This window comes from Dermacentor andersoni, chromosome 1, assembly GCF_023375885.2.
Source record: "Dermacentor andersoni chromosome 1, qqDerAnde1_hic_scaffold, whole genome shotgun sequence".
NCBI lineage: Eukaryota > Metazoa > Arthropoda > Arachnida > Ixodida > Ixodidae > Dermacentor > Dermacentor andersoni.
Genome location: NC_092814.1, coordinates 24,348,808 through 24,362,941, shown reverse-complemented (window position 1 = coordinate 24,362,941; position 14,134 = coordinate 24,348,808). Strand labels below are relative to the sequence as shown.

The following is a 14,134-nucleotide window of genomic DNA, read 5'->3' as shown; positions in this document are numbered from 1 at the left end:
TGGTAGACACATTACAAATAACTTAAGTTGGACCATTCATATACAGTAGGCCATTGACAATGCTAATCGCATGCTTGGGTACTTACGGTGCAACTTTTTCAAAGCACCGAATACTTGAAAAATACAGCTTTACAAAACTCTAATACACTCGAAACTTGAATATGCATCTGCAGTATGGGATACCAGTCACATTTAGGGGGGACGTGGCAATGAAAACATTTTATTTATGGGAATAAATTGATTAAATTTGGCATGCGGGTGTGATTTGTTAGGCTGATATAACTGAAATCAGTTTTGTACTATCTATTATGCTTTTTGAGTTACAACACTTGACAACCTCTAATGGTCATCCCCATATGAATTAATTACACACAAGTTTGCCAAATTTTCACATCAGCATGTTCACAAAGGCCCACTCTTTGCGATCAAGCTCTATTGTTTCATTTTTTAAATGCCGAAATGACCATACATTTTTTTTTTACTTTCCTATGCATATTGTCTTAGTAACGACTTTTGAAGAAAGCTCATTATAAATTTTGTTAAGAAGTGCACATAAAAATGGACAGCTTTATTGCACTCATCAATGTTTCAGGATCTAAGTGCAAAAAACAGAATGATTTTGTGTTAATCCCTTGTGAAATGGCACTGGAATGACTGAAAGCAACTGCACAAAAAATGAAAGCTGAGAAAAGGGAGCTCAAAGTTTCATTTGTTGTAAACAAATATAAATCTTTACTTTGTGCACCTAAAACGCACCTGGGATGTAGTCCTTTGCCTGTGAGGACACATTTTCTTTACATTTTGATGTAGTTTTTCACTTCTTTGCTGCAGTTTTGTGCACCTTAGTTGCCTTTTTAATGCGTCGTGCTGCCATGTGTCATGCAGAGGTAGACAACAATGCATTCAAAATGTCCGTTCTTGTCTCCTCTCGTTCCGCAACCTCTTCATTAGTGAGAGTTGGATCAGAAATCTATAGTGGAATATTTGACGCGAAAACTTCAGCTCTCACCGATGTCACATTGTTGTTACGACCACACGTGGACGCGTCATCACTGCAGCCTATGGTCACGTTGTCACTATAGACCATGGTTGCGTTGTCAGCACCGCACGCTGACGCGCTTTCTCGATTACCCACGTGCAATGGACGTGCCTCGTCAACGAGGTCAGCGGCATCCACTTTGAGTAGTTTTCTCTCTTTGTTCCACACCTTTCATGGTCTTCCGTACATGTGGGCCATTCGGAACGTGCTTCATTTGGGGCTCATCACAGAACACGAGCGTTAAGCTGCCATGATCGTCAATTGCATTGATCGGAATGCACAGCTCGCTGCTGCACAAATGCACGCTAGAAAGGTTCGTCAGCAATTCAAATCTACAACAGCCAATAGGAGCGCGCACAGTGCACCACGTGATTACTGCACCCAATTGCAATGCCACTTTTGCCTTTCTTTTTTTCAGTCACGTCTGGTGTTTTTCTTTTTCTTTTTTTCAGTGAAGAAACTTCGCTGTGGCTATCTTGAGCTCCGATCTTTCCTTTTTACGATGATGCCAAGACGGCAACACTGCATCAACGGATAGCCGAGCAGTCAGTGGTGCAATGGCGCGTTCCGAAGTCAGATTTTTTTCACAATTTTTGATGACAGCACTCTTAGGAAAGTGCTGTTTTCTTGATTGCTACCGCATATTTTGTTATATTATTTCACCATGAGGTAAATAAAGGTCCGTGGATCGAAGTAAATTAGAAAATTGAAAATTTTGACAATTTGATCACTTCAATTCCCACGTCCCCCGTTAATCTCATTACTTCACTTGAACTAGTACAAGATAGCTCTACCCATTTCATTCTGTCTAATTATGACCGTGCTGCGAGTATAACCTTAATGAAAACTAACCTAGCACTTATTCCACTAGCTAACTGCCGCAAAATTGCCCATCTTTCGCTATTTCATAACACTTTTAATCACACCACATTTAACAACGGCTTCATCCTGTGGCCTCAGCACATTTCAAACTGCGTCGATCATCACAGTAAAGTAGGAATCGATTCATGTCACACGAAGTGTTTCTTTGTCTTTCATCCCCTGTACATCTGAGGAATAGGCCCACCTTCCTTCAAGTACCGTAGCCGTCACTGATAACGAACTTTTCTGCAATATGTCGTAAAACCCCTGAAGTCACTCTGTACCACACAAAAACCCTGTACAATTTATTGAGCTCTACTCCATTCTGTGTAGAGCTTACATATCTAACCAGCATATCATTATGTGCTGGGTTATACCTGGCCATAGAGGCATCGAGGGTAGTGTTCTAGCAGACCAAATGGCCAGATCAATTACATCGCAAGCTACTTTTACCGCTGCGGTCCCTGCTACTGATCTGAAGTCTCTCTTACGAAGGAAACTGTGAAACCACTGGCAACTCTTGTGGGGCACGGAAACTAATAATAAGCTGCATGTAATCAAGCCACAGTTAGGTTTCTGGCCCTCCGCAACAAAGTCACGCCGAACAGATGACCTATTCTGTCGTCTCAGAATGGGACACACATTTGGCGCCCATGATTTTCTACTTACTGGAAATAAACTCCCAACCTGTGGTAGATGTGGGGAGAGGCTGACTGTCCTCCATGTCCTACTCGAGTGTCAGGAAGCCGAAGCTGAGAGAAAGAAACATTTTTCTCTAGCATACCGTTATTGTGTCCCACTTCACCTGGCTATGTTTCTTGGCAAAGAACCGTTTTTTAACACCAAAGCAGTGCTCGGTTTCTTGAATGAAGTTGTCCTGCATGTTATTAGTCCCATACATTCGTAGCGCCTCCTCTCCTCAGAGGATGCTGCTGCGATAGCAGTATTGTGTAGCGCATGCCTCCAGGCCCTTGTGTCTCAAGGGCTCTGGTGAAGCCTTAGTGCTATGGCCAATCTTTGCATCTGACATGTTTTGCATATCACATCTTTTTTCGCACTGTACTTTAAGGCTCATAGTACACGTCATTAGTCATCGCCATAATCTTATTACACATAGATTTGACGCACTATACAGCGACTATTTTTAGGCCCCTTTACAGCCACGTCATATCAACTTCATGGAACGCATCATGCTGAAATCACTAACACTGGCATGGCGCTCCTTGGCCATACCTGGCCCTTGTGCCACTAAACATCACACATTCATTCATTCCACGAACATTGTATAATCAAGAGAATCATTGTATTACCAGAACTCACTGCACTTGTTTGTTGGCTTTACACTACTACTCTGTAACCACTCCCCTGTTCAATGCCATGTGGCCCTGAGGGTATTTTAAATAAATAAATAAATAAATAAATAAATGTAAAACACATCATAATCCTGTGCAAAACTCCCTTATAAAAGTAGTCTCTACAGCGTACAATCAGAAACTTGACATAACCATCTGTTGGGTCCTGGGGCATCGGGGTATAGCTGGGAATGAAGAAGCCGATACTATATAGCTCAGTCGATAGATCAGTCAATAGCACAGACCCCTTGTATACCAAGACTTTCGAGCACTAGTGCACAAGAACTTGCACATGCACTGGCAGAAGGAGTGGGATCTCCTAATCAATAGTAAGCTCCACACTATGCAACCAAATTATTTCTGGAAGTGCACTGTTCTGCCAGACACATGAGGAAATGACTTTTAGCTGCGTGAAAATTCTCACCTTCTCCTCGCAGCTGATCCGCCCACCTGCAGTAGGTGTGATTATCTGCTCACTGTTTTTCATGTGATAATTGAATGCCACAAAATGGAGCAAGAAAGGATTCAACGCTTTAGTTTCCTCCACAAGTTGCACACACCATTGCGTCATTTATGTTTTTATCCCATGGACCCCTGGTCTCTTTTAACCCTTTATTGACGAGTGTTGCCTACAAGCAACATAGCAGAAAAAAATTTTCCTTGCTGAGTTTCAGTATTAAGCACAAAGTTTCTGGCTAAATGTCTTTGGTCAACACTGAATGACAGGCAGCAAGTGTCATTTGTTGGTTTAGAGCAGGAACACAGGATGAGGAATAAGTTTGGCACACATCTCGCTTTCTCTTGAAAGCATGGTCAGAGGAGGCAGACTGATGCAAGATCTCCGGGTGCAGTGCTGCTGTACACGTGATGTAAAGCAAATTAAATGTATACTTATGGTTCACGTTTGATGAGAGCTGTCTGTACAAATTCCAAACGAAGCCACAGATGGCTTGGAGTGAGGAACACTTGCAGTTTTCTGTGCGGTGTTTCCCCCCTATTGCTAAAAAAGTTTCGGCAAAATATTTTTTTCTTTTCTGTGATTATGCTTATTTTCGGACGTGTTCTGCACACTTAGAAAATGAAGATTTATTTCCAGCTATTTATATGTGTCGTCAATAAATAGTTAAACATGTTTATGACTTTCTGAAGGCTGTTGGATTTTTAAAGGTAGTTTCAGTGTCTTGACTAAACTGAATCCTTTCTCATTGATGAGGCAGGTACTGGTGTAGATGAAAATATTTCACTTGACAAGGGGCCTCGCTACCCTTGCTGATGCAAGTGTTAATGAGTGCTCCTTTGTCACCAACATTAAAGTTACTTTAACCATTAGACGTATACATTTCATCTCCAGCAGTGGATTTTGTTGTGAACAGTGGTGCTGGTGGAGTGGACAACCCCCAATAGTAATTGCACAGTAGTAATGGCATTGCAATGAATGAATGAATGAATGAATTTTATTTATTTATTTATTTATTTATTCTCTTGGCAATACATGGAAAGCCACTGGAACAAAAAGCCACAAAATGTGGCCTTGAAGTGTTCGAGGGCCAATAATTCTTCCCATGAGACACGGCATGGAAATCAGCAGCGTAGAAGGCATATCTGAAAAAGGCCCATTCTAGATTATATTTATTTTGTAGCGTGATTCTTTTGTACAATAACTGACACAATTGAGAAAGTGTGTAAAAAAAAAAGCTGTCAGATTCATAAGTACAAATGTGGCAGCTTAACACAAATAGGACTCTGCATATTTTATTGCGTAACAAACTCAACAAAACGTCCTAAATGTAACTTGTCGCAGTCTTAAGATTCAGCCATCAAAATCTAATTATCTTCTACATTCCTATACAACATGCCACAAACATATGTACACTCTGAGCATATGTGTTATAGTAATGCTGTGCTAAGATATCTATTTTTCCTCTTGTAATAAAAAAAAATGAAACTGGCTTGCTAGTACTGAGTCACTATCTACTTTCACCAGCATAAAAATGGAAGGCGCTACAACAAGCTGACTGATAGACTAAGCTATTATGAGCCACCTTTATTTCATTTCTTTTTTTAAACTAAGAGCCTATCCCTGCATTACATTGTATTGCATAAGGCATTAGCATATGTACATACTAGTGATCAATGTATAATTAACAGATTTTTCTATGTGTTTGTGTGTGTTGCTATGTATTTGTTGTAGTATCATTATAACCAGTAACTTGTGGGGGTGAAAAAATTTAGAAGAGTGTGCTTTGCTTTTTTTTTGTTCACTATTTGGATGTTTTTTGTATTTAATAACAATCTCCTGTATAATGTCACCTCTTGTGGCCTCAAATGAGATAGCAGTATTATGAAATAAATATTTTGAAAGAGAGTTTATGCTTGTTTGTACATAAAAAGTATGTCCTTTGCAAGTGATAAGTAGTGAAATTATTGAACATGCCATAATGCATTGTCATTTTAGCCAAATACATATAATATATCTCTATATTGACCATATTCTATAACGCTATTGCCAGTAGGTCTGTGGGATTTACCTAGTCAGCTTTATTTTGCAGCCAATAATTACACTTTTAGATGGTAAGTTGATTTCTGTAGCAAATGAGTTTGACGTTCAATGCTTATTGTCTAGGCTACATGTCAGACCCTTGGGAGCTGCCTGGATTGGCTCACTTCTGCGAGCACATGCTGTTTTTAGGCACTGAAAAGGTGGGCTTTGTTATTTTCATTCATTTCTAGTGTAGGCTTTTGAGGCCTGTTGAGCATGTGGACATCACTGTTATTCTTTTTTTTTTGCAGTACCAAGCTGAGAATGAATACCACAAGGTATGGTGCATCAAAAAGTGCTTCTGACATACCATATTTGCACAAGTACAACACCATGGGGGACTTAAGATGATGTTAGGGAAAAAAGGGGACCTTGTTTACATGAATACTAAGGCGTCCACAAGTTTTATCAGCTTTGACAGCACTACTTGCAGAGTGGAGCTCTCAAACATCCAGTCATTCCACTCTGGTGTGGCACACTGCATCTGCATTGATGTCATTCTGCTGTCCCCTTGTTGTGTGTAGAGCCCTTGATGGGGCACATCTGCCCTCAGAATCTCCGAGTAGTTCTTGTTGTGTATTCCTTCATTGACTTGGTCAATGTCTTGAACTTTTGTTTTTAAAGGTCTTGTACAACTTGTTGAACTTATCGTTAACTTCTGCTGGTGGTCCTCATCCTCCGCCGGGATCAGTAGCCTAAGAACCAGGCGATGCTGTCCATGTTGCAAGACAGTGCCCAGATCAGCATTTTATGGATTTCCTGAAATGCATGTCCTGGTCCAACTATGTCTGCTCAAGCTTCGGAAATGTCAGCCAGCCTGCTGATGCTCTCAGATACATCATGCTCAATTGTGGTTTGTGTGTCAGCTCTTACTGTCATCACTTGCGACCTTTTTGGGTATAGCCATCCGCAGAAATCAATTATGCGGCTCGCCCCAGTGCGCCTTTATACTATCACACATGTCACACACTTTGTTGCAAGTTTCACCTCATATCCAAAGCCCTGCATAGTGCTTGTACATGTGATATATAAAGACTGGCATAACTATGAAAATTAACAACCATGTCATGAACATTGTCATTGGGCAACAGTTGACCAAGACATAGCTATTAAACTGCATGAATGGACCTTTGGCAGTAAGAAATGATTATTCAAGGCTTTCAATGTCTGAGTTTACAAAGCTGTGACCAAAATGGGTTAAACTCGCCACTCATTCCATGACAAAATAAATGGGCTCCTTCAAGACATGCTGGCAATACATGCAAGACTTCACTGCCAAAGAAAACAGTTGCAGAGTAACTGCAGCAAGTAAGCCTCTGATATGCTGAAGGTGCTAATTAAGTACAGAGAGAAGGTTTTCAGTTTCTTGATTCGAGACTTTGAATTGTTATGCGATTTTCTGCTCGCAGTGTTATTCCATAGCTCTTGCACATCTTGGCCTGATCTTCTAGAGACAATGAGCCATGCATACATCATTATATTCCAGAAACTAACTTCTAAACTTGCTAAACCATAGCAGAATGCCGTATTTTTCTGTGCATAACCCACACCCCCGATTACAACAACCTTGCAAAAAAAAAGGGGGGGGGGGTTGTATAACTCGCACAAGTAACTGCACACAACAACACGCAAATCTTCGCAGAAGCAGTCTCCATTTGCGGATGCACAACTCGTCCAACTTATATCATGGGCCAACGGCTCTGTTCCACACCTCTTTGGCGATGCTGATATAGCTGGACTTGCATGAGGAATGGGATCGTGAACAAACCAGTCACATGACGTGACATGAATTGGATCACTTCACAGCTAGCATTCACATGACGGAGGATGACACTACGGACAGAGCAGCCCTCATGTGGGCAACGACAATGGAGCAAATGCAACTGAGCTGAAAATCCCAATGGTGATTTATCTCTCCATCATACCGTGAAGCACTTCGTGCGGGCAGAAGGACCACTGCGGGAATGGCTGACGTATGATCAATCTGCAAGCTCAAGTCGCGATTTGCTCTGGCGCTGCATGCACTGTTGGCTAACTACTCTAATGCAGAATGGCGACCCGTAAATGAGAATTAGCAATTATGAAGGAGGAGAGAAGGGAGCTTCAATGCAAAGGGTTGGGGAGAGGGTTGGGTTTATTAGGAGATAACAAAACTTTGAATGGTAAAAACCTTGCTTTGAGGTGCGACTTCAAGGCAGCGCATGCCAAGCTGCCGTGAAGCCACACCTCAAAGCGAGGTTCTCTGCCATTCAAAGTTTGTTGTCTCCTAGGAAGCCCAACATGAAGCCACACCTCAAGATGAAACTCGCATATAAATCGCACCCTGTCTTTGCTATTAAATGTTTTGAATTTTCAGCTCATTTCTACAACTAAAGATTACTCCTCCTCCTTGGTACGAGTTATAAGCGCAAAAAATATGTGCTTGGAATATTTTTTGCCAGTGATGTCTGCATTTAATGCCACGGGAAAAATTTGCACAAACTGTTTTCTGCACCCTCAGGTGTCATGCAACAGTTGCATGAGTGCCCATGTATGTGCTCTAGCACTTTGGTGCCAAATAGATGGGCATTTCTGTAGCTGGTCAGATCATTGACCGCTCGAGATGAGGCTCCTAACTGTAATTCACACCATTACCCTCATTCACTGTCACTGCATTAACTATACACACACTGTGCCTCCTGCGAGGTTAGTTTTCTTCATAGCTTAGTCATTTGGTGGCTGAGCTTGTCTTGCAGCTCGAAATTGGGGAAGCAAAATCACGCCTTGTGCCAGGATCGAGGAGTATAAATTTTTTCCAGGCTGAGAACTCTGAAAAACAATAACATCATGCATTATATTTGTGCAAGTATGGTAATTTTCTACTTTAAGGCATTTCTAGTATAAGGCCTGGTCTAATCTGATTTCTGTGGTTTCAGTACTTGTGTCAACATGCGGGTAGCAGTAATGCATTCACTGCCAGTGACCATACTTGTTATTACTTTGATGTTGCACCTGAGAACTTGGAACCTGCCTTGGACAGGTAAGAGCTGTTGTGTGCATCTTTTATTTATTTCCTATCCTCACTATGCCGTGTATGTATTATGCTTATCTGCCATATTTTTATATAACTTGCATAACATTTTTACATAACATTACATAACTTACATTTTTACATAACTCATTTTAAAAAGTGATAGTGCAGTAGACTTCTAGTTATTTGGAGAAGTCATGAACTCTTGATGGCTTGGGACATGTTGATTCCATTGGAGAGGCATTGTTGGTTGCATTATCAGATCTTGTCAACATCAACAGTGAAGTGGAAGTCTGCTCAATCATGACAAATGATGCATTGTGCACAACCAAGCAGCAAAGCAATGGGTATTGATGACAAGAGCTGCAGGAATATTTTTCAGAGGTAGAAGGGTATGCCTGGATGTAGCAGAGGCTACTGAACTTTAAAACAAATATATTTTTTTAAATACACCAGCATGCTGCTTGACATTTAATTCCATTGAGGTAACTTGATAGAAACAATGGCATCAAGTATGTTTGGATTCATAGTGCAACTTTTCAAACAGACAGCATGAGTGCTGGTTTCAGGTGTAGGATAATTCTGAACAGAAGCCAGTAGACTTTCTGAATTCACTGGCACTGAACACGTGGGCAGCATTACTCAAAACTTACGTGCCCCAATGAGTCTTATCACCCGCCGTGGTTGCTCAGTGGCTATGGTGTTAGGCTGCTGAGCACGAGGTCGCGGGATCAAATCTCGGCCATGGCGGCCGCATTTCGATGGAGGCGAAATGCGAAAACACCCGTGTACTTAGATTTAGGTGCACGTTAAAGATCCCCAGGTGGTCGAAATTTCCGGAGTCCTCCACTACAGCGTGCCTCATAATCGGAAAGTGGTTTTGGCACGTAAAACCCCATAATCTAATTTTCAGTGAGCCATACCAGGTAGTGCACTCTTCTGTGTAATTTTTGTTGGCGGCTGATGATGGTTGTCTCTGCAGGTTTGCGGCATTTTTTGTGTGCCCTTTATTCAATGAAGATGCAACTGATCGAGAAGTAAATGCCATTCACTCTGAGCATGTCAAGAACATCCAGAATGACTCCTGGCGTTTAAAACAACTAGAAATGTCTACCGCAGACCCTCAACATGACTTCTGCAAATTTGGCACAGGTAATTAGGTGTAATGAGGCAATGCTTCAATTGTTCATTTTGACGCCATATTTTTAAACTGCATTTATGTTGACTTGTATGTAAGTGTTGAAAAAAAAAGTTTTCTGGTGAAGTCAAAAAGCTTTGTGACTCTTTAAGGAACGAGGTTGGGCTAGTTAGTATTTAGTGAAAATCATATTCCAGAGTGTAAGAAAAAAAAGCAAGAAAAAGTGCAGAGATATGACTGGCAGGTTGCTGGGTTCTACCTGTTCATTTTTGGCACTATCCTGTAAATTTTTGGTTACTTTCAATTGATTATTTAGTATTGCTAACCTAAAAGCATACTAGAGATGCATGAAAAACAAGTAAATAGTACAAAGACTCGTTTCTTGCATGCATCCTCACACAGATAGATGAACAAGGGTATAGTAGCTTTTTGTGCACTTTCACTGGGAACAGTGCTGCTGCTAGCTCTACATACATTGTGGTGGCAGGCACGAACGACATGGAAAAACAATTTTGGAGCCAGTGTTCACACAAAGAGAGACTAGCAAAACAAGCCAGCAGTTATCAACAGAAAAGATAGCACAAGTAAATTTTAGATATCCTTTCAGCTTTGGTATTTTTTTACGTGCAAGTAAATTTGGTCTACATTCATCGATCGCTTTCATTAAAGCTGAAGAGGCTGTGTGGACTTTATTTTAAATTGAATTTATTAGCAACGGGCGCGAACGGGTAGCCATCACGAGCGTTCGGCGAAGTACAGCAACCACGAGCTCATGCCGGTAGTGATGGTGCTGTGGCGCAGGCAGGCTACTCTTCTTTGTTACAATCGCCCTCCGCAGAAAAAGGCACCATCCTGGCGGCTTAAGGCGAAGAGACTACTATTGGGTCATAGTACGGCTTAATGCGAGAGACGTGGACAAGTTCGCAGCCGCGATGGCGTAGGTCCGTCGATGGCGTGAGGGGCTCTACGATATAATTGACGGAGGACATTTGCTCCAGAACGTGGTAGGGTCCTAGGTATCTTGCGACAAGTTTTGAGGAGAGGCCGGGTGTAGTAGCTGGTACCCGAAGCCATACGAGAGAGCTAGGCAAAAAAGTTGGTGCAGAACGGTCGGCAGGTTGACGGGATTGCTGCTGCCACTGGTCCTCGGTGGAAAAAGAGCGGGCAAGCTGGCGGCATTCCTCAGCATGAAGAGCAGCTTCAAATAGCGGAGTACTTTCGGACGCGTCAGGTGTATATGAAATAATGGTATCGAGCGTAGTAGAAGGTTCTCGTTCGTATAGGAGAAAGTAAGGGGAAAAACCAGTAGTTGCTTTGGCTGCAGTATGTATGCATACGTCCCAAAAGGGAGAACTTGGTCCCAGTTTGAATGATCAGTGGCGACGTACATGGAGAGCATATCGCCAAGAGTACGGTTGAAGCGCTCGGTCATGCCGTTAGTTTGCGGATGGTACGCTGTACTGGTGCGGTGGACGATTCGGCATTCGTTGAGTAGTGCCTTCAAAGCATCGGAAAGAAAGGCGCGGCTTCTATCGCTCAGAAGTTCGCGAGGGGCACCGTGGCAAAGAACGAAATGTCGTAACAGAAACGATGCAACGTCACGGGCGGTGGCAGTCGGCAGAGCAGCTGTTTCAGCATAGCGGGTCAAGTGATCCACTGCAACAATAATCCAGCGGTTGCCTGTTGGAGTGGAGGGTAGTGGTCCGTATATGTCTATACCAACACGATCAAAGGGCCGACTAGGGCAGGAAAGGGGTTGTGACGGGTAGACTTGTCCGGGAGGCAATTTTTGGCTTTGGCACTGAGAACAGGAGTGAATGACCTTTCTGACGTAGTTATACATTCTGCGCCAATAAAATCGGATGCCTAGTCGAGCATAGGTCTTGAAAAGGCCGGCATGCGCGCACTGAGGGTCTGCGTGGAAAGCGTCGCAGATAAGGTCACGGAGATGGTGGGGTATCACGAGAAGCCACTTGCGACCGTCAGAGAGGTAATTACGACGATAAAGAAGGCCGTCGCGAATGCAGAAGTGGGTAGCCTGGCGGCAAAGAGCGCGAGATGGTGAAGAGGTGGATGGATCAGAAAGGATGCTGATGAGAGCACTGATCCAGGGATCCTTGCGCTGCTCTGACGGCATATTGCGCAGTGCATGAGATGTAAGTGTGGGCTCAAGGGCGGATAGGCAAGCGCAGTCAGCGGAAACCGGTGAGCGAGAAAGGGCGTCAGCGTCCGTGTGTTTGCGGCCAGAACGGTAGAGAACGCGGATGTCGTACTCCTGTAGCTTAAGGGCCCAGCGAGCAAGTCGGCCAGATGGGTCCTTAAGGGTAGACAGCCAACGAAGGGCGTGATGGTCAGTGACGACATCGAAAGGGTGACCATGCAAATAAGGACGGAATTTTCCAAGGGCCCAAATAATGGCTAAACACTCTTTCTCTGTAACAGAGTAATTAGCCTCGGCCTTTGTCAGAGTTCGGCTCGCGTAGGCAACGACATTTTCATCAAACCCCACTTTTCGTTGCGCGAGTACAGCGCCAAGTCCGACGTTGCTGGCATCAGTGTGGACCTCTGTGGGGGCTGCAGGATCGAAGTGGCGGAGGATAGGTGGCGGGGTTAGCAGGTGGCGTAATTTCATGAAGGCGTCATCACATGCGGGCAACCAAGCGGAAAGTTATTTTGTCGCCACTTAGAAGGGCTATCAGGGGTGCACTTATGGAAGCGAAGTTTCGAATGAAACGTCGGAAGTATGAGCATAAACCAAGAAAACTTTGAAGCTCCTTTAACTTCTTTGGTTGTGGAAAGTCGGTGACAGCGCGGAGCTTGGCTGGATCCAGAAGGACGTCGTCACGCGACACAACATGGCCAAGAATAGTGAGCTTTTGGGTGGCGAAACGACATTTTTTTAAGTTGAAGTCCCGCATCAGTAAGGCATTTTAGAACTTGCTCGAGATGGCTGAGATAGGTTCGGAAATCAGCAGAAAAGACAACTACGTCATCCAGGTAGCATAAACATGTGTTCCATTTGAGGCCGCGTAAAATATTATCCATCATTCTCTCAAAAGTGGCTGGAGCATTACACAGGCCGAAAGGCATTACGATGAATTTGCACAATCCGTCAGGTGTTACAAATGCTGATTTAGGTCGATCAGATGGTGCCAAAGGGACTTGCCAGTATCCGGAATGTAAATCCAGCTAAGAAAAGAACTCTGCTCCCTGCAAACAGTCGAGGGCGTCGTCGATGCACGGTAACGGGTAAACGTCCTTGTGCGTTATCTTGTTGAGACGTCGGTAGTCGACGCAGAATCGAATAGAGCCATCCTTTTTCTTAACGAGGACGACCGGTGATGCCCAGGGACTGTTGGAAGGCTGCACAACGCCACGTTTGAGCATGTCAGCAATCTGCTGGTCAATGACACGGTGCTCAGAGGCGGATACTTGGTAAGGGCGCTGCCGTAAAGGTGCATGACTGCCGGTATCTATCTGGTGAAAAACGGTCGATGTGCGGCCCAAACCGAAAGCATGGCTGTCGAAAGAAGTGCTCAACCTTTGCAGGAGAGCAATAAGCTGGCTTCATTCTGAAGATGACGTGCCATCGTCGATGGAGCAGTGAAAAGCGTCCAGGAGTGACTGATCAACCGCAGGGTCACAAGTAAGTGCGCCAAGGTCCGCAGAAGTAGAAACGGCAGGAGCGTCAAAGATGCAAAAGGTGTCGACCGGTTGAACAAGGCCTAGGCATTCACCATGAAATAAAGCTAAAGGGCAGGCCGTGGGATTGTCGACGACCATTTTCGTGATGCCTCTGCGAAGAGTAAGGAGAGCAAAGAGCAGCGGAGAACATCGGCGGTGAATGAACGCCTCAGAGGGCGTAAAGAGAACAGTGCCATCGGAAATAGCGGCGCACGACACAGGCACAAGCAGGGAAGAGCGTGGAGGGACGGCATTGTATTCGGACACAAACAGTTTAACACTAGAAGGGCCGTTTTCGATAGTCTCGAGGTCGGGAAGTGCAGAAAGTTCGAGTTCGGCATGACAACAGTCAATAATGGCGTTATTATTTGCAAGGAAGTCCCAGCCTAATATAATGTCATGGGAACACGAGGGCAGCACGACGAATTCGACGATATACAGTAGATCTTGAATGAAGACGCGAGCAGTACAGGCAGCAAGAGGCGTTATATTTTGAGCGTTTGCGGTTCGA

General features: G+C 43.7%; 1 protein-coding gene across 2 annotated transcripts in view; it reads left to right on the top strand.

The window, feature by feature from the left end:
• Positions 1-14,134, top strand: part of Ide (Insulin degrading metalloproteinase) — a 267,382-nt gene that overhangs the window by 19,495 nt on the left and 233,753 nt on the right. For both annotated transcript variants that reach the window (XM_050192991.3, XM_055061253.2), the window contains exons 3-6: positions 5,876-5,952; positions 6,043-6,069; positions 8,707-8,810; positions 9,784-9,953. In XM_050192991.3, the coding sequence (XP_050048948.1) occupies positions 5,876-5,952; positions 6,043-6,069; positions 8,707-8,810; positions 9,784-9,953 (378 nt within the window). The remainder of the gene's footprint in view (positions 1-5,875; positions 5,953-6,042; positions 6,070-8,706; positions 8,811-9,783; positions 9,954-14,134) is intronic.